A 25,759-nucleotide genomic window follows, 5' to 3' on the forward strand; every position below is an offset into this window, starting at 1 on the left:
CAGTGTATAGGATGGACTGGAGAGAAGGCAAGGGAAGCTGGAGTTTCTAGAGGCAGGAAGGTTAGTTTAGAGGGTATGAACATGATTTGCCAAAGAGGTAATAAGGTTTGGACTACATTTATGTCAGCAAAGAGGAGAGGACAGATTAATTCATTCAATAAATGATTGATTGAGTAGATACCTACTGGTGTCAGGCATTGTTCTAGGCACTGGGAATACAGCAGCAAACAAAATAGATCACCCCTTGGGGCTTTCAAGTGGAGTATCGGTGACAGAGTGGGTGTCTGATTGGATATCGGGGCAAAGGAGAAAGGTGCGATGAGGCAATTCAGGGGTCATTGGTACCTGGATTTTTCACCTTGAACAACTAAGTGATATTATTGGACCTGTTGGGTAGACAAGGTCTAGGGGACATCCAGATGGACTCATTTTCACAGCTAGCAAGAGAGACATTCTGAAGATCAATAGTAAGGGAGAAACTGGAAGTACAGACTTTGGGGTCCTAAGAGGCAGTTAGAACCATGGGAGTAGATGATGCTATCTAGGAACGTGAGATGTGAAAGGAGTGGACTCAACCTAGAACCCTGCAAAGCACCCACAGCTATAGGGTAAGTGGAGGAAAGGGCAGAGTGCTTGAATTTGTTGAGTGCCTACTAAGTTCCAGGTGCTTTGACATTTTGTCTCACTGAGATCTCACAATAAGTGTATAAGATAAATAGTTTTGCCCCTTACTTCCCCCACCCCAACAAATGAAATGGAATCAGAAGTGTAGGAGGAGAACTAGGGGAGATTAGGAAGTGAGATTTTCATCAGGGCAAAATGATGCTGATGGATCAAATGGGACAAGAAATGTGAAAAAAATCATTTTACACTTTTATCCATCTATTGATGGATAAAATTTAACCAAAATTGAGTCACTGAATTTGATCATTGATCAAATTTTTCTTACTCTGATAAGAGTTTTCAGAAAACTCTGATCAGACTTTTCTTACTCTGATATCTCATATTCAAAAGGGAAAGAAAATCAACAACACAATAAACAACCTCCTGAGGAATGCAGTGGAAAAGCAAGGCTTGGTGTGTTGTTTCGTATAAAATCTTGCTTTGTCAGCATTAATACTAACAGATAACATGAGAAGAGGCAAAAGTGTTGGCTAAATGTACCATAACTGCCTGGGAATAGTTATCTGTAGTCTATTTTTTTTTTTTCTCATCTAAAGTTCTTAGATGAAAGAGAGCTGGGTTACTGTGGACCAAAATCTCCTGCTAAGAAACCAAAGTATGGTGCAGTGGCTCACACCTGTAATTCCAGCACCTTGGGAGGCTGAGATGAGAGGCTTGCTAGAGGCCTGGAGTTCAAGACCAGCCTGGGCAACATAGAAAGACCCCCAACTCTAGGCTGGACGCGGCGGCTCATGCCTGTAATCCCAGCATTTTGCGATGCCGAGGCAGGTGGATCACGAGGTCAGGAGTTCGAGACCAGCCTGACCAAGATAGTGAAACCCCATCTCTACTAAAAATACAAAAATTAGCTGAGCATGGTGGCGGGAACCTGTAATCCCAGCTACTCGGGAGACTGAGGCAGCAGAATCGCTTGTATCCAGGAGGGGGAGGTTGCAGTGAGCTGAGATCACGCCACTGCACTCCAGCCTGGGCAACAGAGCAAGACTCTATCTCAAAAAAAAAAAAAAAAAAAAGAAAGAAAGACCCCCCCCCCTACTCTATTAAAAAAAAAAAAAGAAAAAGGAAATTGAAGTATAAGAACAAAATTATGAGACTGACCCTTGGAACTAACTAGTGAAAAAGACATTTTAAGGAGAGCAAAGAAGCATGAAGAATCTTATCAGTAAAATATTTCATTTGGTTTATATTTCAAATGTAATTTAAAAAGTTTATAAGCCAGGAAATTCGATAATATGAAAGCAAGGAGAAACTAAGTTGCACCATTTAGCTAAGCTCAGGGACAACATTCATTTATAATAAATCAAAAATTTGGTTTTTTTCATGCCATCAGTTGTACTTAAACATATCCATCATATTTCAGTTGCAAAAGATGGTGAAGAACTCAAGCTGAAGAGGTGTCTGCTGAATTTTGTTGCTTCGGTAAGAGCTTTTCACCTATAAAGGACACACAAGAGTTTTGAATTTTCTTAGTATACTTTTATAATTTTTAATAAACTTTTAATTGCAGAATCATTTTTGATTGACGGAAAAGTTGCAAAGATAGTACAGCGAGCTCTCATGTATCTGGCACCCAATTTTCCTGTTGGTTAACATCTTACATTACCATGGGAGGTTTGTCAAAACTAATGAACCCATACTGATGCATTACTACTAATCAAAGCCCATACTACCTTCAGATTACTCAGTTTTTACCTACTTTAATTTTCTGTTCCAGCATCTCATCCAGCATACCACATTACATTTAATTGTCATCTTCTCTTAGGCTCCTCTAAACTGTGACTGTTTCTCAGCCTTTCCTTGTTTTTGATGACCTTGACAGTTTTCAGGAGGAGTAGTCAGGTATTTTGTGGAATGTGCCTCAGTTTAGGTTTGTCTGATGTTTTTCTCATGGTTAGACTGGAGTTAACAGGTTTTGGGAGGAAGACCACAAAGGTAAAGTGCCATTCTCATCACATCAAATCAGGGGTGCAAACTATCAATATGACTTATCACCAATGATGGTGACGTTGATTACTTGGCTCAGGTCATTGTGTCAGGTTTCTCCATTGTGGAGTTACTCCATACAGTATAGAGAGTGCACTTGCATGCTGTACTTTTCATGCTGTACTTTTTGGAAGGAAGTCACTATGCAAACCCTCACTTCAGGGTGGGGAATCATGCCGCTCTCCTTGAGGAAGGAGTATCTACCTAAATATTTGGAATTTCATATGGGAGATGTGTCTCTTCTCCCATACAGAAATTCTCCTGCCACTTCTTTGCTCTCAAAATTCCCAGTTTTCCCTGCTTTCAACATACATACTTTTTTTCAATTTTCAAATTGTATTCAATCATTTATGTCAGTATAAACTCATAGATATTTTATACTTTGGGTTATAATCTAACACGACCTTATTTTGTTCCTCAAAGTGCCCCAGTTTGGACTATGGGGAGCTTTTCCAGTGGATTCCTATGTCCTTCATCTCAATCTATTTTAACGTAAATCATGTTGTTATTCCTTGCTCTTTCTCTCTTGTTTCTCCCCATTTCGATATCTGTGTGTCTAAAGTTTTATTGCCAGTGAGTGATGTAGGGTCCAAGTTGATGAGGAGGAGTCAGGACTGCCAAGGTATTTTACTTCAAACCCACCTAAAGATTCAGTGAGATATTTTCCCTGAGGTTAAAGAAAACACTTAAGCTATCAGGACTCATTACTATGAATGTGTGGGTAGATATTTGATCCAAATTGTTTCATGTATTTATTTAAGTAAACAGTGTCGGAATGATCTAACTCCCCATCTTTGCTTCTGGCCTCATCCTGTACAATCTGTACTATATACTATTATTAGATTAATATTTATTATTTTTAAATTTTATTTATTTTTATTTTTACTTTTTAGTAGAGATGAGGTCTCGCTATGTTGCCCAGGCTGGTCGCTGGTGCTGAACTCCTGAGCTCAAGTGATCCTCCCACCTCGGTCTCCCAAAGTGTTGGGATTATAGGCATGAGCCACCGTGCCCAGCCTTAGATTCATATTTCTAAAGAGTAGTTCTATTCATTTACTTCAAGCCTGCAATAATTTCCCAATTCCTACCAAGTCATTAGCTTAGTATTCAGACATTGCATGCTAAGGCCTTTAAAATCTTATTTTTCGTTATTTTTCTACTTATGCCATATGTTCTAGCCAAGTTGGACCTAAGCTCATAAAGATATTTTCTCTGTTTTTGCCTCTCTAGTTTCATTAATATTGCTGATTAGAAGCAACATTTCATTTCTTTTCTTTTTCTTTTTCTTTTCCTTTTTTTTTTTTTTTTTTTTTGAGACAAGGTCTTGTTCTGTTGCCCAGGCTGGAGTGCAGTGGTGTGATCATAGCTCACTGCAGCTTCTACCTCCCAGGCTCAAGTGATCCTCCCACCTCAGCCTCCCAAGTATCTGGGACTACAGGCATGCACCACCACACCTAGCTAATTTTTGTATTTTTTCAAGAGACAGGGTTTCAACATGTTCCCCAGGCTGGTCTTGAACTCCTGGGTTCAAGCAGTCCTCTTGCCTTGGCCTCCCAAAGTGCTGGGATCACAGGCGTGAGCCACTGCACTCAGCCTCCATTTCTATTAATTAAAACCATATCTTGAGTCAGTGATCCTCTGTTTGCCCCTATCTGATTTACTTACTCCCTTGACCATCCTGCTGTGTGCCCTGGGAAGTGACCTGCGGACTACCGTGACACTTTGCTGCCCTCTGCCTTTCTGGTGGGTTCAGCCAATGGGAAAACCAGAAGGACATCCGAAAGTGAGGTCAGGGTACTTTTTCAGTTCTATGGGTTGCCTCGGGCTGCTCACACCCCTCTCTTGAGAGGATACTGTTTCTTTCAGGGCAGGCCTCTTCACACAGCTCTTTCCTTAAGGATTCAGGTCACTGCTCCCTCTTCTCCTCCCTGGGGCTGTTGCCAGGCAGGTTATTACACCATCCCTTGTCATTTCCCTACAATGCCCCACCCACACCTTTATAATTAGTCTTCATTAAATCTTTGAACTATCACAGTTTGAGTGCCATCTGTTTCTTGTTGTGAACTAATACGCACTTCCCCTTTAGAATTAAAAATCACTGCTTTCAAGAAACTTTCACCTATACATCTTACAAGATGTGATCTTTTCCTCCTCTGAACATAAAATACCGCTTTGTCTATAGGCATTAATTGAATTCTGCATTTTAGTTAGGGGTTTGTCTAATCCCCCTTTTTTAGTATAAATTCTATAATGACAGAGGGACTAGCTTATTTATCTTGCTCCCCAACCCTACTACAATACCTAACAGTATCTTACCTAGTCTTAGATATTGATACATTGATACATTAGTTGCTAAGATAATATATACTTGATCCTAGATCCTTGATACATTACTTGCTAAGTAAATGAACATTTTTTTACATATCTCCCAAGAGTTATTTTTATTAACCCATACAGAGTCCTTATCACTTCAGGAAGGAAACTGGATATTACAAAGAGTAGAAAAATTGTGTTCTTCCCATACTTAATATATATTCTACAGGGGATGGAGTAAATCATGTTGATTTCTACTTAACTACATCCTCAATAGATAGTCCTGAGAAAAATTAGTTGAAAATGACTTGATTGAATTTCAGATGGTGAATTCTATATAACATTTCCAAACATTCTAAATTCTATGTTCACCTCTTTCAAAGTTCAGCTTCTCCAATAGGAGTTTTCTATTTAACCTCACCTTGCTATGATAGATGCTTTATGCCACAATCAATCCAAATATCATACAGTATGTTATTTTCATTACTCTTCTATTTTATAATTATTTATGAATTCCTTTTGTCAACTTGTTTGTCTTAGCAGGGAACATGTTTTCTAATTCTTTTGTATCTCACCATACTCTGGTATTTTACAAGTGGTAAGTGCTTCCTTAATAGATCACCAGAATTCTGAGAAGTTTAGAAAATTCACCATTCCTTTATTTACTAAAATATGGTTTCAAAGTATAGAGCTATCTTCTTCATAAGAAGAAAATTAAAGCCAATCTTGATATTATGATAGCACTTCAGGAGATTTAAGAAATAGTTATTGCTGAATTATTCAAAACAACAAATAATCGACAGAGTCTTTAGTGATATTTCTAAAAACCCACATATTCTGAGAGGCATGTTTGCATTGACTCACCATCAGTTTTTAGAAAGTACGCATGGCTCTCCTTCTGTTGATATCTCTCTTGATTTGGCAAAGAGTACAATGAGGACAGCAAAGAGTTGCCATATAGTCATCACAAATAGATCCCTGTTTGAAAACCAAAAAGAAATAAAAATATAAAATTCACCTATTTGGAATTAAGACTTGCCACATCTTGAAGAGAAGCAGAAGGCACTGATCTTTCAGATTCAGAGTTTGGATGGATACATTTAGGAAAATATTACCTCACTTTTTCACATAAATGTTGTCTCATTTTATGACGGAAAATATTTTTCTATACTTTATGTTTCTGAAAATGTAAGGAGATGTCCAACCAAACTATCAAGTATGAGAGTTAAATATCCTTAGGAAGTAGAATTTCAAAACTCTTTTCTCCTGGACCTCCTCTCTGTCGTAGGAAGTTAGTAGGGGATGTGCTCCACCAAAATGAGGGTGTAAACCAAGAGAGAGGAAGATAAGAAGGAGTCTAATACAGAAGAGAAGCTAATGGAATCTCCAGGGTCATGGTGAAGGGAGATCCCAGGATGAGAGCTAAGCACTAGGAATAATGGGCAACTAGTTTAAAAGGTAGTGGGACTGGAAGTGATTTCATCATGAAGATGAAAATGATAAAACATCTATGTGTTGAAGTTGTTGGGAAGAAATTTAGAAAACTGGCAAACAATTTGGGGTTAAAGGACTCATAAGTAAATGGAGGAAAAATACTAACAAAAACTCAATAATTACCAATACCAGGAAAAACAAAATTAAGCAGAAAAAGCAATCATATTTACTATATGACTCAGCTCTGAAGTTGAATAAAACAAATATAAGTATCAAAATGTAAACACTGAATATGGAATTAACCATATAACTATATTGGAAAGAAAGGGGTAGGGGGAGAGGGCACATGTGTGTGGTGGGGGAGGAGGAGAAAATAGAACTAAATTCACATCTTCCCTAGTGGGAGGTTAACAGATAATGCCTCTAACTAAAAGTCAAGAAGTAGCAATACAAGTGTGTGATTTGGAGATATGGAGGAAAATTCCCAAGACATCAGCTCTAGGGAAGAAGTAAGGAAGAAACTTTTGGGGACTACTTTGTAAAATTAGATGATTTTAAAAACACTTTGTTTCAGGGTTTTGATAAATAAAAAAATTAAAGCTGCATTAGAAAACAGTGGCATTTACATTCCTGGCATTTAATAGACTTGAAACTGAACACAGTCACGGGCAGGGCACTAGATGAACCCTCATCTCCATCAAGTGCAGGGTCTGCAAACTATATTAAGCACTGATCTAAGGAACAGTTTAGGGAGGGTCAGAACCTTGTAGCCTCCAGCTCCATGACTTCTAAACTATAATTTTAGTCTTGTGGCTAATGTTAGTCCTACAAAGGCAATCTATTCCCCAGGCAAAAGGGAGGTCTGCTTTGGGAAAGGGCTATTACCATGTTTGTTTAAACTATAAACTACGTTTCTCCCAAAGTTAGTTCAGCCTACACCCAGGAATGAACAAGGACAGCTTGGCGGTTAGAAGTAAGATGGAGTCAGTTAAGTTAGATCTCTTTCACTGTCTCAGTCATAATTTTGCAAAGGCAGTTTCACCACCTCAGCCTCCTGAAAAAGAGTTTCAGGCTAGGACTGCAGGCATGCTCAACTGCACCTAGCTGAAACTATTTTCTATTTTCACTTAAAAATATTTACCATTTTGTGAATTACCAAAAAAAAAAAATGCTTATTGACAGCACTTGTGAACAAAATTTAAATAAAAATTAAAACAATTTTAAATGCATGCTATAGATAATTTTAATGACAAATTGAAACACAGAACAACATTAAGTGAAAAATAACAATCTAATCCCTTTCTACCCAATGTCACTACCAGAGATAAACTATTAATAATTTGCTGTGTAGCCTCTTTCCTTAGATTTTGTTCTATGCCTATGACTCATATAAATATAGATTAGATGAAGATACAGCTATGGACATAGACGTATAGAGTTTGGCATTTCAGGAGTTCTTTTGTTTTTTAAAAATGAGGTCATACTATCCTGTAACTTATTTTTCCTACTTGATATATGATAGCCAATACTGTAAGAAATTTCTATGTCTTGTTTTGTGCCCTTCAGAGCTAAATCTTGTGACCATATGGGGATACTTTCTTTTGGTTTCCACCATCCAGAGGACAGGAATTTGGGGGTTCATGTCATAGTCCAAAAAATTTTTCTTGAGCAGATAAAAGCCTTGTAAGCTTGAAATTGGCTTCTTTAGGCTCCTTCTGGAAAAAGCAGTAGAAACTGCTCAATGCTATATAGCTCAGCAGCTAAGCCTTTATCTTTTTGACAGTGGTGGCCTGGGTTCAATTGTTGGCTTCTGGAATGATTCCTTTCTGGTTTGTTATTTGTGTAACTTTGCCATTTATTAGGTGTTTTTCCACCAATGGATAGCTTCTGATTTCCCCTCTTGAACTTTCCTTTCTCTGAACTACCTTGTGGAGTTTGTAAATCTTGTAAAAAAGAAACTTCTTACCATGTTCTTGAGGAACCTAGGAGGTTACCTTTGGTAAAGTTCAGAAACCAGAAATACTGGCCGCTTGGCATGGCTAAATTCAGGTAATAAGATATCTGAAAGGATTTATTTTTTAAAGAGTACTATGATTAAAAGTCAGCTTAATTAAAAGTGGATAAACAAGCTGTAGGTATATTTAAAAGGCCTTTATGTTTTTCTCTTCTTGGAACTTATTTTTCTGAAAAAATATTTTTTTCTTCTCAGTTGACTGAATTATTTTTCTCCATTTATTTTTATTTTTATTTTTTTGGTCTTGTCATCCTTAAGGCACATGAGAGGCCCTAAGATAACTTCTGGTAGCCTAGGACTCACTGGGAAAAACAGAGGAGGCACCAGAGGCCACGTTTTGGAAAAAAAACACTGTTTTCCTCATGAAACCCCAGGAATTGGATAGACCCAAAGTGGATAGATCCTTCTCAAAGTCAAAGGCTCCGTTCTGTTTTGCATTGTGTTATCTGACGGTTTTTGAGTTTGTGGCGGGGAGGTATCAGCAATTACTTTGCATTATGAGAGAGCTTTGGTGTGTAATAACTAGGTAGGAAATGTACTTTAAGGGGTGGCTAATAGTAATTATGGAGGGATACTTGACTCTGCACACTTGGATCAGAGAAGCATGCTCTTGGCCACCTGGAAGATAAGGCAACATCCTCACCCCTCACTGGGAGATGAGACTCTCATGAGGATGGGCTGATTACAAAATGGGCTGACTGGCTTTGTGTTGCTTTGCAATGAAATGCACAGTCGGTAAAAGCACTGCATTGTCTTCTCCCGTAGTATTTCCCTCCTTTTGGGGATCGAGAAACCAGTATAAAACGGTACCTTTAACTTTGGAGATCTGTCTTGCCTTCAGCTGTTTATTTGCTACTTATTTGGTCCTAGAAACGCATGCTGTCCCGGCTCTATTCCTCCAAGAGCTCCACCCTGAAGCCAGTCATCCAATTAAGAAACTGGCAAATGAAAAATCTTACAAGTGCCCAATCTTCTGTCTGTCTCTATTTACATGTGGGGTGTGTGTGTGTGTGTGGGTGTGTATGTGTGTGTGTGTGTGATGTTTATATATAAAAGAGCTCTGATTAATTGGCTTAGGAAAAAAGCACTTAAATAAAATATTTTGTCAGAAAAATAGAAACTTTAATGCCTTTTTGTTCATGTGGCTTTAGTAATCTTTTGGAAATAAGGACAGTTTTAAAGATTATTGGTAAAATAAGTTGTCTTGAAAATGTAGACATTTGCCCTAAATTAAGGTCAGATTTGCTAAATGCTTTAAGGTCAAACTGTTTCTTTGACTTTTGAAAATTGTTTGATTTACCTACTTTGGAGGCTTAGACAATATATAAGGCCTGGGGACATATGGAGAGCCACGCCCGCTAGCTATGCTAAAAAGAGTCTGACCTTATCTTCATTTCTGTCTAATGTCCTAGGCTCCACCCCTAATACATAATTAAAATATCTTACTTATCAGAGTTTTCACTAAAAATAAAAGTTGCTAAGAGTTAATATGGTAACATGTAATTGAGACCACTGGAGAAACAGTTTTACACACAAGGTGTGTAGGGAATGTGTTTTTGGTAAAAGATTATAAGAAGGCATAGGAATATGGCTTTTGTTAAACGGAATGTAATTTTGTCTAGTTTTGAGGGTTTTTTTTTTTTTTTTTTTTTTGAGATGGAGTCTCGCTCTGCCACCAGGCTAGAGTGCAGTGGCGTGATCTCGGCTCACCGCAACCTCCGCCTCCCGGGTTCAAGTGATTCTCCTATCTCAGCCTCCCGAGTAGCCAGGACTACAGGTGCGCGCCATCATGCTCAGCTAATTTTTGTATTTTTAGTAGAGATGGGGTTTCACCATGTTGGCCAGGATTGTCCCAATCTCCTGACCTTGTGATCTGCTCACCTCAGCCTCCCAAAGTGCTGGGATTACAGGCGTGAGCCACCGCGCCGGGCCTGAGGGTTTTAAAGATTGTCTTAACCTAAAAGACTAACGGGACGAAACTGAAGGTTTAAGCAAAGTGAAAAGGGTTTGTAGGGTTGATCTTGTAAAAAATTCTGTGGGTATAAACAAGTTGGCCAAGAGCTAAAAAAAATTATTTAGCATTTTTCCATAGGTTAAAACATTAAAATCACACCGATGTGGGGCCAGAATCTGAGCCCATGTGTCCAAATAACAGGGTTTTCTTAGAAAATGGATCTTCTGTTTGATGGAAAATTATAAAGCATTCTAAAAAGTTTACGAAAATCTTACCTTATGGTCAAACTAATTAAAACTGGATAGATATATACAATTTTATGTAAAAACTAGCTTTAGCATTAAAGATGCACTAATGCAAACATGAAATTTGGTTTTCTCTTTCAAAGATGATTTTTATGTAATGTTAAAAGATAATGAAAGAGTTTTGTTTTCTCCTTTGGGTAAATGGTAGGGAAAAAAAGGAGGACAGAAAGAAGAGACAGATTCAGCTGGCTTCATGCTATCTTCATTGAGTCTTGTTTGGAAAGCTAAGTCTCCTCTATCAGAATAAAGGTTTTTTTCTTTAAATTTTTTTGAGTATTTTTGCCAAATGAATGACTTATGGTGACTTGGGATTCTATTTTGTGATATCTGGTGTTTTAAACCTTTGATATCTGACAAGCTTTCCAAAATCAAATTATAAATTATGTCTCTTTCTAACCTAATATTTAGATATTAGGTCCTCTAAAGTCTCAAAATGGCTTATTTGGTACAAAAATCATACAGGAAGCATTGTCAAATATCAAATGACTTTCTTTGGTCTATATTTGTGTAAATGTGTTATTGGTGTATGTTCCAAAATTATATAAAACTGCTATAATTCTAATATGACTTAGTATATGTTAACAATAATAATTATAATTATTATGTTAAATGACTGTGTGCCACAGAAGTAAATTTCCTTGTCAATTGTGCCTTTAACTGTGGCTGCCCTAAAATGTTTTTGTCATCCACAGACAATTGTTTTCTCACTTTGGTCCTCTTTAAAAGATGATTTTATAATCAGCTATAACTTTTTTTTTTTTTTTGAGATGAAGTTTCATTCTTGTCCAGGCTGGAGTACAATGATGCAATCTTGGCTCACTGCAATTTACAAATTGAAGGTTTGTGGCAACCCTGCATCAAGCAAGTCTAAGGGTGCCATTTTTTCCAATAGCGTGTGCTCACTTCATGTCTCTGTGTCACAGTTTGGAAATTCTTGCAATATTTCCATTTTTTTCAATCTTATTATATCTGTTATGGCTGCCTGTGATCATTAAGAGTTTGATGTTACTATTTATTTTGGGGCACCATGAACTGCACCCATCCATATAAGATGGTGATATAGTTTGGATGTTGTCCCCACCCAAATCTCACATCAAATGTAATCCCCAATGTTGGAGGTGGGGCCTGGTGGGAGGTGACTGGATCATAGCAGCAGATTTTCCCTTTAGTACTGTGTTCCAATAGTGTGTGAGTTCTCGTGAGATCTGGTTGTTTAAAAGTGTGTAGCAGAGGCTGGGCATGGTGGCTCACACCTGTAATCCCAGCACTTTGGAAGGCCAAGGCAGGCGGATCACAGGGTCAAGAGATCTAGACCATCCTGGCCAACATGGTGAAACCCCATCTCTACTAAAAATGCAAACAAACAAAAAAAAATTAGATGGGTGTGGTGACGCACACCCATACTCCCAGCTACTCAGGAGGCTGAGGCAGGAAAATTGCTTGAACCTGGGAGGCAGAGGTTGCAGTGAGACGAGATCGTACCACTGTACTCCAGCCTGGTGACAGAGCGAGACTCTGTCTCAAAAAAAAAAAAAAAAAAAAAGAAACTGCCAGGTGCGTGAGGCAGGCAGATCACAAGGTCAGGAGATCGAGACCATCCTGCCTAACATCCTGCCTAGACGGTGGAACCCCGTCTCCACTAAAAATACAAAAAAATAGCCGGGCGTGGTGGCGGGCTCCTGTAGTCCCAGCTACTTGGGAGGCTGAGGCAGGAGAATGGCGTGAACCCAGGAGGTGGAGCTTGCAGTGAGCCGAGATCGTGCCACTGCACTCCAGCCTGGGTGACACAGCGAGACTCCATCTCAAAAAAAAAAAAAAAAAAAAAGTGTAGCACCTCTGTCTCCCTTCCTCCTGCTCCAGTCATGTGAAGTGCTGGCTCCCCCTTTGCTTTCTGCCATAATTGTAAGCTTCCACAGGTCTCCCTAGAAGCAGATACCGCTATGCTTCCTGTACAGCCTGTGGAACCATGAGCCAATTAAACCTCTTTTCTTTATAAATTACCCAGTCTCAGGTACTTCTTTATAGCAATGCGAGAACCTTTTCTTTATAAATTACCCAGTCTCAGGTACTTCTTTATAGCAATGCAAGAACGGACTAATACCGACAGCAAATTTAATTGATAAATGTGTGTATTCTGACTGCTCCACTGACCAGCTGTTCTGTTCTCCTATCTCTCTTCCTCTCCTTGGGCCTCTCTATTCCCTGAGACACATCAATACTGAAATTAGGTCAACCAATAACCCTACAATGGCCTCTAAATGTTCAAATGAAAGGAAGAGTCACATATCTCCTACTTAAATCAAAAGCTAGAAATAATTAAGCTTAGTGAGAAAAACATTGAAACCAGAGAGACGCTGAAAGCTAGTCTACTCTTGTACCAAATGGTTAGCCAAGTTGTGAATGCAGTGGAAAAGTTCTTGAAGGAAATTAAACATGCTACTCCGGTGAACATAAAAATGATAGGAAAGCAAAACAACCTTATTGCTAATCTGGAGAAAGTTTGAGTGGTCTGGATAGGAGACCAAACCAGCCACAACATTCCCATAAGTCAAAGCCTAATCCACAGCAAGGCCCCAGTGCTCTTCGGGTTCTATGAAGGATAAGAGAGACAAAGCTGCAGAAGAAGCTGGGCGTGGTGGCTCATGCCTATAATCCCAGCACTTTGGGATGCCGAGTTGGGCAGATCACGAGGTCAGGAGATTGAGACCATCCTGACCAACGTGGTGAAATCCCGTCTCTACTAAAAATACAAAAAAATTAGCTGGGTGTGGCGGCACGTGCCTGTAATTCCAGCAGCTGGGGAGGCTGAGGCAGGAGTATCGCTTGAACCCGGGAGGCAGAGTTTGCAGTGAGCCAAGATCATGCCCCACTGCACTCCAGCCTGACGACAGAGCAAGACTGCATCTCAAAACAAAAACAAAAACAAAAACAACAAAAAAAGAAAGCTGCAGAAGAAAAGTCTGAAGCTAAAAGAGGTCGCTTCATAAGGTTTAAGGAAAGATGTCTTCTCCGTAACATAAAAGCACAAGGTGAAGCAGCAAGTGCTGATGGAGAAGGTGTGGCAAGTTATCCAGAAGGTCTAGCTAAGATAATTGATGAAGGTGGCTACGCTAAAAAACAGATTTTCGATGAAAATGAAACAGCCTTATTGGAAGAAGATGCCATCAAGGAAATTCAAAGTTAGAGAGGAGAAGTCCGTGCCTGTATTCAAAGGTGCCAAAGACAGGCTGACTCTCTTGTTAGGAGATAATGCAACTGGTGACTTTAAGTTGAAGCCAATGCTCATTTACTATTTGCAAAATCCTAGAGCCCTTAAGAATTATTCTAATCACTTTTCTTTCCCCCACCCCATGAGAAAAAAAAATAATTATGCTAAATCTGCCTGTGCTCTATAAATGGAACCACAAAACCTGATGACAGCACATGTGTTGACAGCATTGTTTACCAAATATTAAGCCCACAATTGAAACCTATACTCACAAAGAAAGATTATTTTCAAAATATTACTGTTCACTAACAATGTACCTAGACATCCAAGAACTCTGATGAAGACATACAAAGAGATTAATGTTATTTTCATGCCTTCTAAAAGAACACCTATTCTGCAGCCAATCAAGGAGTAATTTTGATTTTCAAGTCTTATTATTTTAAAAAAAAACCACTTTTGAAGGCTGTAGCTGCCATAGACAGTGATACCTCTGATGGATCTAGGGAAAATAAATTGAAAATCTTGTGGAAATGATTAATAATTTTAGGTTTCATTAAGAACGTTCATGATTCCTGGCCAGGTGTGGTGGCTCACAGCTGTAATCTCAGCACTTAGGGAGGCCAAGGCAGGCGGATCATTTGAGGTCAGGAGTTCGAGACCAGCCTGGCCAACATGGTAAAAACCCATCTCTACCAAAAAATAAAAATAAAAAATTAACTGGGTGTGATGCTGCACATTTATAGCCCCAGGTACTCAGGAGGCTGAGGTGGGAGAATTGCTTGAACCTGGGAGGGGAAGGCTGCAGTGAGCCGAGACGGCACCACTGCACTCCAGCCTGGGTGACAGAGTGAGACCCTGTCTCAAAAAACAAAACAGAAAAACATTCATGATTCCTGGGGGGAGATCAAAATATCAACATTAAAGGAGATTGGAAGAAGTTGATTCTATCCCTCATGGATGACTTTGAGGTGTTCAAGACTTCAGTAGAGAAAGTAACTACAGATGTGGTAGAAATAGCAAGAGAACTAGAATTAGAAATGGATCCTAAAGATGTCACTGAATTGCTGCAATCTCATGATAAAACTTGAGGAGTTACTTCTTATGGATGAACAAAGAAAGCTGTTTCTTGGCCGGGCGCGGTGGCTCACGCCTGTAATCCCAACACTTTGGGAGGCCGAGGCGGGCGGATCATGAGGTCAGGAGATTGAGACAATCCTGGCTAACACGGTGAAACCCTGTCTCTACTAAAAATACAAAAAATTAGCTGGGCGTAGTGGTGGGCACCTGTAATCCCAGCTACTCAGGAGGCGGAGGCAGGAGAATGGCGTGAATCTGGGAGGCGGAGCTTGCAGTGAGCCGAGCTGGCGCCACTGCACTCCAGCCTGGGTGACAGAGCAAGACTCCCTTTCAAAAAAAAAAAAAAAAAAAAGAGAGCTGTTTCTTGAGGCTGGGCGCGGTGGCTTATGCCTGTAATCCCAGCACTGTGGGAGGCCGAGGCGGGCGGATCACAAGGTCAAGAGATCAAGACCATCCTGGCCAACATGGTGAAACCCTGTCTCTACTAAAAATACAAAAATTAGCTGGGCACGGTGGCGGGTACCTGTAATCTCAGCTACTCGGGAGGATGAGGCAGGAGAATCGCTTGAACCTGGGAGGCGGAGGTTGCAGTGAGCCGAGATCTCACCACTGCACTCCAGCCTGGCAACAGAGTGAGACTCTGTCTCAAAAAAAAAAAGAAAGAAAGAAAGAAAGAAAGAAAGAAAGAAAGAAAGAAAGGAAAGAAAGAAAGAAAGAAAGGAAAGAAAGAAAGAAAGAAAGAAAGAAAAGAAAGAAAAGAAAGAAAGAAAAGAAAGAAAGAAAAGAAAGAAAAGAAAGAAAGAAAGAAAAGAAAGAAAGAAAGAAAGAAAAGAAAGAAAGAAAGAAAGAAAGAAAAGAAAGAAAGAAAGAAAGAAAGAAAAGAAAGAAAGAAAGAAAAGAAAGAAAGAAAGAAAGAAAGAAAAGAAAGAAAGAAAGAAAGAAAGAAAAGAAAGAAAAGAAAGAAAGAAAGAAAGAAAAGAAAGAAAGAAAGAAAGAAAAGAAAGAAAGAAAGAAAGAAAGAAAAGAAAGAAAGAAAGAAAGAAAAGAAAGAAAGAAAGAAAGAAAAGAAAGAAAGAAAGAAAGAAAGAAAGAAAAGAAAGAAAGAAAGAAAGAAAAGAAAGAAAGAAAGAAAGAAAAGAAAGAAAGAAAGAAAGAAAGAAAAGAAAGAAAGAAAAGAAAGAAAGAAAGAAGGAAGGAAAGAAAGAAAGAAAGAAAGAAAGAGGTTTCTTGAGATGGAATCAACTCCTGGTGAAGATGCTGTGACCATGGTTGAAATAACAACAAAGGATTTAGAATATTCCATAAGCTTAGTTGATAAAGCCATAACACGGTTTAAGAGGACTGAATCCAATTTTGAAAGAAGTTCTATTGTAGGTAAAATGCTATCAAATAGCATAGAAATCTTTCCTTTCATGAAAGGAATGGTCAATCAATGAGGCAGACTTCATTGTTGCCTTATTTGTTTTTCGTTTTTGTTTTGTTTTGTTTTGTTTGAGATGGAGTCTTGCTCTGTTGTCCAGGCTGGAGTGCTGAGGTGCAATCTGGCCTCACTGCAGCCTCCCTCCTGGGTTTAAGCAATTCTCCTGCCTCAGCCTCCCAAGTAGCTGGGATTACAGGCACCTGCCACCATGCCTGGCTAATTTCTATATTTTTAGTAGACAGCGGTTTCACCATGTTGGCCAGGCTGGTCTCTAACTCCTGACCTCAAGTGATCAGCCCTCCTGGGCCTCCCGAAGTGCTGGGATTATAGGTGTGAGCCACCACGCCCAGACCATTGTTGCCTTACTTGAAGAAATTGCCACAGTCACCCCAACCTTCAGTATCCAGCACCCTGATCAATCAGCAGCCACCAACACTGAGGCAAGACCCTCCACAGGCAAAAACATTATGAATTGCTGAAGATTCAGATAGATTATTATTAGTATTTTTTAGCCATAAAGTATTTTAAAATTAAGGTACATATGTTGTTTTTTGAAACATAATGTTATTGCATACTTAACAGACTATAGTGTAGTATAAGCATACCTTTTATGTGCACTGGGAAACCAAAAAATTCATGTGACTTGCTTTATTGCAATATTTGCTTTATTGTGGTGGTCTAGAACTAAACCTGTATATCTGAGGTTTGCCTGTATATATATATGTGTATACACACATACATGCACACAAGCACACACACATCCACTCCCAATCTTATTGGTTCTGTTTCTAATGCACTTAGGAGGACTCTAAGTAATATAATCTCTCACCTACACAAAGTGGAGTTGGTGTAACGGAAAGTGTATGAATGGACAGTTAGAATTGAGTATTGACTCTTTCTCTACTATTATCTTTGAGGGAATTACTCCACCTCTTAAAACTTTAAAGTTCTCTTCTGCAAAATGTTGTGGATCTACCCACTTTACAGAGATGATGTGAGGATTAAGTGAGATAATACATGTAATGCATCCATGCCACAGTAGATCCTAAATAAGCCTCTTCCATGGTATGACATCCATTGCAAATATGAGTTATCAATTTTCTCAGGTTTTCAGCAGAAACCTAGAAGGAGGCCACATAACCAGAAGATCTGTTGCTACAACCGAATGCAAGATTGCACATGCTAGGGAACTCTTATCAATCAATTTCAGAAGATGTATACATCAAATGATCTCCATGTTTATAATAATTATTTTGAATGGGGTGCATATTTGAGTGAGATGGTATGGTAAGAGACTCACAGGGATGCCATATCGGGTCCTGTAGAGAGTCCTCATTGCGACGCTTGTTCCACACAGACAGCATTCATTCATATCAGCTGCAACTTGACACCCAAGGCACGGGAAACAAAATGTGCCACAGAGACCTAGACACATGAAACCAGGGGTACATATTACTCCACTCTGCCCCTGCCACAGCTGAAAGTTTAGCTTGCTTTCACAAATGGCAGTCCAAGTCATGGGGCCTTGGCCACAAAGCCTGCTGCTAAGTCCATCTTCAATGTTTCTGTTCAGCTTTGCATCAATTTCTCGCTCCACCCGCAAATCATTTCAGGAATGACCACGCCTTTGCAAAGTATATCATTCTTGTCATAGTTCTGCCTTCATTCATTTGTTCATTGATGCAGTAAAACTTATTCATTTTCCAGACATTATCCTCAGTACTGACAGTGCCCCTGGCTCAAGTCTAGTAGTGAAGGCAGATCATAGGGAAAGTTCTCCAACAGAAACGTGTTTGAAATACCAACAAGTCACCCAGAAAAATGGGGCCTACAAGGCCCTGAGTAGGAAATGCTCAGGAAATATTGAAGGATGATTAGATGTTTTAAAGGTGGACAAAAAGGAAAAGAGCCTCTTCGAGGTAATCTGGCACATCCTGGCAAAGGCTAGTGTTCATTCAATATGGCTGGAGCCCTGGGATGGGATGAGGATTTAACTGGGGGTTGAGGCAGGTTGGGGACCAGATGATGAAAAACTGTAAGTGTTAAGAGTGTGCCATGAGAGTTATGAGGAACCACTGAAACATTTTAAGAGGGGAGAATAATTTGATCAGATCTACATTTAAGAAAATTTGCTATTAAGCAATTAAGCTTTTATTGGAACTTGTGTATTCATTTAATTGGGTAATAATAATACTAGGGGTGAGAGGGTTAAAATGTTCATCTTTAGAGAGTTTCACCAATGTAGTCTAATTCTCACTTTGATTTGCAGATGTTGAACTGGTGCCCTGAGAAGCTTAAGTCGTCACCCCAGACAATGAGAGTGAAAAAACAAACACAATTGTTTCATTCCCTAGGTAATTTTCCCTTGCTATGCTACTGAGTGTGTAATTCTTTTTTTATTTTTATTTTATTTTATTTATTTATTTTTTTATTTATTTATTTTTGAGATGCAGGCTCGAGTGCAATGGTGCGATCTTAGCTCACTGCAACCTCCACCTCTCAGGTTCAAGCAATTCTTCTGCCTCAGCCTCCCAAGTAGCTGGGACTACAGGTGCCCACCACCATGCCTGGTTAATTTTTGTATTTTTTAGTAGAGATGGGGTTTCACCATCTTGGCCAGGCTGGTCTTGAACTCCTGACCTTGTGATCTGCCCGCCTTGGCCTCCCAAAGTGCTGGGATTACAGGTGTGAGCCACCACGCCCAGCCTAAGTGTAATTCTTACCACATTCAAAGTTCAATTTCAGGCCAGATATGGTGGCTCATGCCTGTAATCCTAGCACTTTGGAAGGCCGAGGTGGGCGGATCACTTGATGTCAGGAGTTTGAGACCAGCCTGGCCAACATGATGAAACCCCATCTCTACTAAAAATACAAAAATTGGCTGGGTGTGGTTGTGTGTGCCTGTACCCCAGCTACTCGGAGGCCAAGGTAGGAGAATCACTTGAACCAGGGAGACAGACAATTGCAGTGAGCTGAGATTGCACCACTACATTCTAGCCTGGGTGACAAAGTGAGACTGTGTCTCAAAAAAAACAAAAAACAAAAACAAGGTTCAATTCAACTCTCATTCAAAGTCATTTTCAACTTTAAAGGATAATGTATTTTATTTTCTTGTCTTAGAGTACTATGTGGACCAAGACAAGCAAATAGACTTCAGAGCAAGTTTTCTGCAGGTGGGTTTGTTTATTTCTCGGTCATTATTGAGAACTAAGCACCTTGCTCCTCGCTGCAACGCCCATCACACCCCAAACTTCTTTCCTCCAAGTTCATTTAGAGACATCTGTAAGTAAGAGATCTTTTAAGGAGATCTTATAAAAAGAAAACAGCCTGGGTGCGGTGGCTCACGCTTGTAATCCCAGTACTTTGGGAGGCTCAGGCAGGCGGATCACCTGAGGTCAGGAGTTTGAGACCAGCCTGGCCAACATGGTGAAACCCTGTCTCTACTAAAAATACAAAAATTAGCCAGGTGTGGTGGCGGGTGCCTGTAATCCCAGCTACTCAGGAGGCTGAGGCAGGAGAATCTCTTGAACCTGGGAGGCGGAGGTTGCAGTGAGTGGAGATTGTGCCATTGCACTCCAGCCAGGGGGACAAGAGTGAGACTTCGTCTCAAAAAAAAAAAAAAACAAAAAAAAAACAAAGCAGTCAGAGATTTTTTTTTCCCAGTGACAAGCTAATTGCCTCCAGAATTCTTTATTCTCAGGTGTGTAAAAAACCTAAATATATACATTAAAATAGTTTTCTCTGAACGCATATGGAAACCATGAATCTATCCCTTGGGTACTGGACACAATGTAACTATAAATTAATGAGGTTAATTTATATGTTGCAAGAACAGTCTTTCTAAAAAAATCAAGTTCAACTTGGAATTTTTAAATTAATGTAAGTTCTATTTAGTCAGGCCGGACCTGCTCGTTGTTAGAATCAATCAGCTCTTTTGCTATTATCTTAACCCAGAACTTATTTGAGGAGTAAGACTGTTCTTTGAAGGGCTGGAGAAAATTAAGTTATCCATACGGAGGCTTTTTTTTTTTTTTTTTTTTTTGCTAAACATACCATTGCCTGACATGCAGAGTGCTTGTGGTAAGTTAGAAACTTTTTCCACACAATAAGGGAGGAATGGGGGAAGGATTGATTCATTGCTAATTCACCTCGGTATCAAATAAGGGGGTTCTTTCCCCACACACTTACAGACTCCGCAGTCGCTGAAACAGTCACACATGCCTGTCTGCCAGTTGGAGTTCTGGGGGGCCGGACCGGGACCGACTCCAGGTTGGGTCACAACGACCACCGGCGCCTGAGCTTGCATTTTCAGTGCAGGGCCTTAAAAGCAGTGGACTGAAAAGGCAGAGTGGTGTTAGAAATCTCTGTTGTGGGGTAGGGGGAGGGGAGAGGGATAGCATTAGGAGACATACCTAATGTAAATGACGAGTTAATGGGTGCAGCACACCAACATGGCACATGTATACATATGTAACAAACCTGCACGTTGTGTACATGTACCCTAGAACTTAAAGTATAATACAAAATATATATATATAAAAGAAATCTCGAGGTTGCTCTTTAAAGGCCCACTTTAGGGGCAGGATGCTGAGGCAGTGTAGAGGAAGTTGCTCTGTTTGAAGAACAGAATTTCTATCTCCACCCTTCACAAGATAGAGACCCTGGGGGTGAAAGGAAGGAATTCACCGAACTGGGCCGGGCGCGGTGACTCAGGTCTGTAATCCCGGCACTTTGGGAGGCCGAGGCGGACGGATCATTTGAGGTCAGGAATTCGAGACCAGCCTGGCCAGTATGGCGAAACCCCGCCTCTACTAAAAATGCAAAAAATTAGCCAGGCTTGGTGGCGCGTGCCTGTAACTCCAGCTACTCGGGAGGCCGAGGCAGGAGAATCGCTTGAACCGGGAAGGTGGAGGTTGCATTAAGCCGAGGTCATACTTCTGCACCCCAGCCTGGGCGACAGAGTGAGACTCCGCCTCAACAAAACCCCCCAAAACAAAAACCACAGAATTCACGGAACTGGGAAGGTGAACAGTTGCTTCTCGTGGGGTAAGGGAGCTGAAGAGTGTTGCTCGTGTACTGTTTTTAGACAGGTACCTGGTATTCACACAGGCTGCGAAACAAACGAGCAACCTGTGATCATGGCCGAAAGTAGTGAATTATGGAAAACAGCATTCTCTAAAATGGCATCATCCTAAACTTTTGTGTATATCCCCCCTTCTTGTTCCTAATTTATTCTTTTTGTTTTGGACTGATTTCCGATGAGCAATCCTTTCCAGTCTTCCCACTTCCTGACTTGTCCTTCACTTCATATTTACTGGGAGCCTGCAAACCTGTGTCAGCGCTGGCCTGACGGACCCTGCTGTGTGGTAGGGGCAGTTTATTAAGAAGTACATTTGGTAAGGTTACGCCTCATTTCTCTACATCATGAGAGGCAGTGTAGGGTCATGGAACATGAATTAGATTCGGAGTGAGAGCGGCTTTGCCCAAGTCTTAGTTTCTGAAACTGTGATCTTAGACTCATCATTTAACTAGTCATTTAAATGTCCACTTGTTAATCTGTAAAATGGGGTTTCTGACCTACCCACCTTACAGGCTCATTCTAAAGAATTTGTCTTTAAATAAAAATACCATGAACTGTATTCAGAACAGGTGAAGCTTATTTTAAATGTATTAGACGTGTCCTTCTATAGACATTAAAGTGGTTTTGGCTTCTGTTTGATTTTTTAAAAAATGTTCCATAATAGCCGTTCACTGCTTTTTTACACTAAAAGAGGGAGGCGGACCCATCTGTGGATCCCACAGCAAACAAGATTTTCTGCAAAAGAAGTTTCCAGTAAGTGAACAAAAAACCAGGGGGTCCTGCTGAGCCGATCATTCAGGGCGTGCATGAGCCGCGGATGTGTACGTGGCAGTGGAGGAGCCCTGTTGAGGGGCAGAGCCGTCGGGTGATGGACTAGGCGAACGTGTGTCTGGCGGCCGCTGCCTTCGGGCCTCTTCCAGGGAGGAGGATCGAGGAGGCGGAGAGCCCGCCTGGCTCCTCCCCAGTTGCAGGGACAGGTCTGAAGCACGGGCTTCAGGAGGCGGGGAGTGGGTGGGTGGGCTTCTTACCTTCTCCGCCCGCTCTGCACTCGGGAAGGGGACTGTGAGCGGCAGCTGCGCGCGGGGCTCTTCGATCAACCCTCACCCCGCTGGATTACGCCTCCCGCCAGCCCAGCTCTGGGACCCCTGGGTCTCCTCTGCTGGGACCAGACCTGCCTGCGGGTAAATTCTTAAGAGCAGCCCGCGCAGAATCTATCCCAAGGAGACCGTCCATTTTTGCTGGGGCAATCAGGGAACTGCGCCTGCGGATGGCTGCCCTCGGGGGACCATTCGCCGGGGCGGCGCGCCGCTGGGGACTCGGCGTGAACCGGGCAGCGGGCGCGCGGTCTCGGAGCCCAGCCCCAGCGGCAGGCGCCAGGAGCCGCAACGCTAGGCAGGGCTGGCGCCGCTTCCTCCCGGGCACCCGCCGCTCTGTCGCTCCGGGCGCCCAGGCTCACCGGGCATTTCTAAATTGTAAAAAGTTTTTATCAGATGGTATGGGCTGAGCAACGCTGGGATTGGAAAGTAAAACAAGAAACTATCACCCACCCCCTCCCCCGCCCGCTGATTTGAATGCTTATTAGATGGACCCTGGATTCTAGTCTTGGTGTACACGCCCACGTGTAAGAGGAAGCAACCACAGCTCTCTAGACACACTCATGCCGCCAATCTCATGAAATAAGAGGTAAGGACCTTGCAATGATTCCGTTTTCGTCACTCACCCCTTTTACAATAATTAGCTTGGCTTTGGGAAAAGTAAGTCCCAGATCCCCAACACTGAGGGTAAGCTCCACAAAGGCAGGGGATTTTGTGGGCCAAGTTCACTGAGGTGTCTCAAAACCTTAGCTCGGGACCTGGTACACAGGAGGAGCTCACTAGCGCCCCCGCCACCACGCTCTCCGCTTCCGGGCTGGCTGAGGCCATGCGTGATGCAGGCTCCAGATGGTGCATAGCAAACAGTGGCGAGAGCCCAGCCCTGGAAACGCAAACAAGGCTAATGTTTCACCTGACTCTGCAGACCTCCACAGGTGGGGCCCAGATCTTCCCTAAATCCCAACTCCAGTACTAACATGGTCGAAATCATATTTTTGGGTGATGGCTTCCCACATTTGAAATCCTGGAGGAAGAAGCATTACAGGAAATGCTAGAGAATATGTATTCAAATTTCTTCTGCATTTCATCTTAGTTATCAAATACCAGAAAAAATATGAAAGGCTAATTATCCATAATGTCAAGTGGCTATCCCTAGGTGATTGGCTGATAGACTTTTTGTTGTTGTTGTTTTGTGATAAGGTCTCTTCGTTGTCCAGGCAGGAGTGCAATGAATGGCACGATCATAATTCGCTGCAGCCTGGAACTCCTGAGCTCAAGTGATCCCCCCACCTCAGCCTCCTGAGTAGCCGAGATTACAGGCGCACACCACCATGCCTGGCTAATTTGTTTTCGTTTTCTGTAGAGATGGGGGTCTCACTATGTTGCCCAGGCTGACCTTGAGCTCCTGGCCTCAAGTGATCTTCCTGCCTTGGCCTCCCAAAACACTGGAATTACAGGTGTAAGCCACCACCCATGGCCGATAATTTTTTTTATAATTAGCATTTATTTCTTTTATAAGCAAAACAAGAAATATCCTTTTCAGAAACAAAAGGCAAATCCAGCGACTAGAAAACAAAATTTTAAGGGGTCATACCAGGCCAGGCACGGTGGCTAACGCCTGTAATCCTAGCACTTTGGGAGGCCAAGGCAGGTGGATCCTCGGTGACAGAGCGAGACTCTTATCTCCAAAAATAAAAATAAAAAATAAAAAAAAAGGAGGGGGCAAGTCATACAAATGATACTATAGCTGTTTGTATTTTTTTCCCTCTTGGCCTCTAGCCAATGCTTGGCATGAAACTGGTATTCAATAAATAAAGATGATCCTACAACTCTTTCAGAGGAAAAACATGTTCATTTAACACCCTTATTTTTTCAAGAAGCCTATATTGTGATTTTTAATATAATAACAGCAATCTGAAGATTTCAGAATAAAAACCACCCTGCAATTATCTAATTGTTTTTCCTTTACCTGACTGTATTTACTTAGTGTATGGCGTATGTGTTTTTGTATTCAAATTGGCTAATGTTAGACTTCATAGCAGTTTGAGTCCTGAACATTTTCTGAGTGCCTTTGAAATCCACTCAGTGGCCATCTCTATATTCTATAGTAAGCAGCTGTATTGGCCGGGTGCGATGGCTCATGCCTGTAATCCCAGCACTTTGGGAGGCTGAGATCGGGAGTTCGAGACCAACCTGAACAACATGGAGAAACCCTGTCTCTACTAAAAATACAAAATTAGCTGGGTGTGGTAGTGTATGCCTGTAATCCCAGCTATTCGGGAGGCTGAGGCAGGAGAATCGCTTGAACCCAGGAGGTGGAGGTTGTGGTGAGCCAAGATCGTGCCATTGCATTCCAGCCTGGATGACAGAGCGAGACTCCGTCTCAAAAAAAAAAAAAATTTTTTTTGTATATATATATATCAGCTGTGTCTCAAATATCCATATGCTAACTGCCAGTTAGTTTGTGTGAACATTACTTCCTCCATGTAGTAGCCTCAACAGTCTTTAGCCCAACAGTCAACATTGTATGTTTCTGTTTCCTTCACTACTTTTGTACTTTTGACTTCCTCTTTTGAATGTGGGAGATTGCAGGGACCCAGGTGCTTCTGTGAATATTAGCACTAGGAACTGGAGCAAAATGGGGGGCCCCAGGAGGTTTCTGATGCTATTATAAGTTCCTTTCTAGCACAGATTACCTATATTGGTGGAGAAGTCTACTCGGCTTATCCCTGCGTAGAAGAGTAGTCCTAAAGGGAACTGCTATCCAGGACTTCCATCTGTCACTTCTAGCTGATTCTAAAAAGGGTCTAATAACTTCTCCCGTGAGATATCTTATTCAAAGAAATACCTTCTTGAAAGTTATAAAACAGATGAGAAAGCAAACACACTCATTTGTATGCGCCTCTGTGATCATTTAAAAATTCAAGGTATCTTTTAAGTTGCAACAAATGTAAAACAGAAACAAATGTAAAATTGTTGCTTGTTCAAACAACCACAATTCTCTTTGCTTCAGCCATGAAGTCTTTAGCCTTAGCCATTCAAGGTAAAAGGTCAGCAATAAGTGGAGAGAAAACGTCCTTGAAAATCTAGAGTTCCTAGGACCTTAGGTACCAGCTTGTCTCCTTAGTTCAGTGGTCCTCAAAGCTTACTATTAGTAAAACCACTTGGACTGCTCTTTAACGTGTAGATTTCTAGA

General features: G+C 41.1%; 1 protein-coding gene and 1 long non-coding RNA gene across 2 annotated transcripts in view; one reads left to right on the plus strand and one right to left on the minus strand.

Annotated features, from left to right (window-relative positions):
* The window catches only part of PLAC8 (placenta associated 8), a 27,495-nt gene continuing 1,736 nt past the window's right edge, over nt 1-25,759 (minus strand). Inside the window, exons 2-5 of the mRNA XM_004038903.4 lie at nt 20,581-20,727; nt 17,693-17,817; nt 5,845-5,958; nt 1-2,118 (exon numbers count right to left, since the gene is read on the minus strand). Of these exons, the coding sequence (XP_004038951.1) occupies nt 5,854-5,958; nt 17,693-17,817; nt 20,581-20,698 (348 nt within the window). The 5' untranslated portion in view covers nt 20,699-20,727 and the 3' untranslated portion in view covers nt 1-2,118; nt 5,845-5,853. The remainder of the gene's footprint in view (nt 2,119-5,844; nt 5,959-17,692; nt 17,818-20,580; nt 20,728-25,759) is intronic.
* LOC134758336 (uncharacterized) overlaps nt 22,499-25,759 on the plus strand; it is an 11,247-nt gene continuing 7,986 nt past the window's right edge. Inside the window, exon 1 of the long non-coding RNA XR_010133407.1 lies at nt 22,499-23,155. This is a non-coding gene — a long non-coding RNA (uncharacterized lncRNA). The remainder of the gene's footprint in view (nt 23,156-25,759) is intronic.

The sequence above is a fragment of the Gorilla gorilla genome, chromosome 3, assembly GCF_029281585.2.
Source record: "Gorilla gorilla gorilla isolate KB3781 chromosome 3, NHGRI_mGorGor1-v2.1_pri, whole genome shotgun sequence".
NCBI classification, from domain to species: domain Eukaryota; kingdom Metazoa; phylum Chordata; class Mammalia; order Primates; family Hominidae; genus Gorilla; species Gorilla gorilla.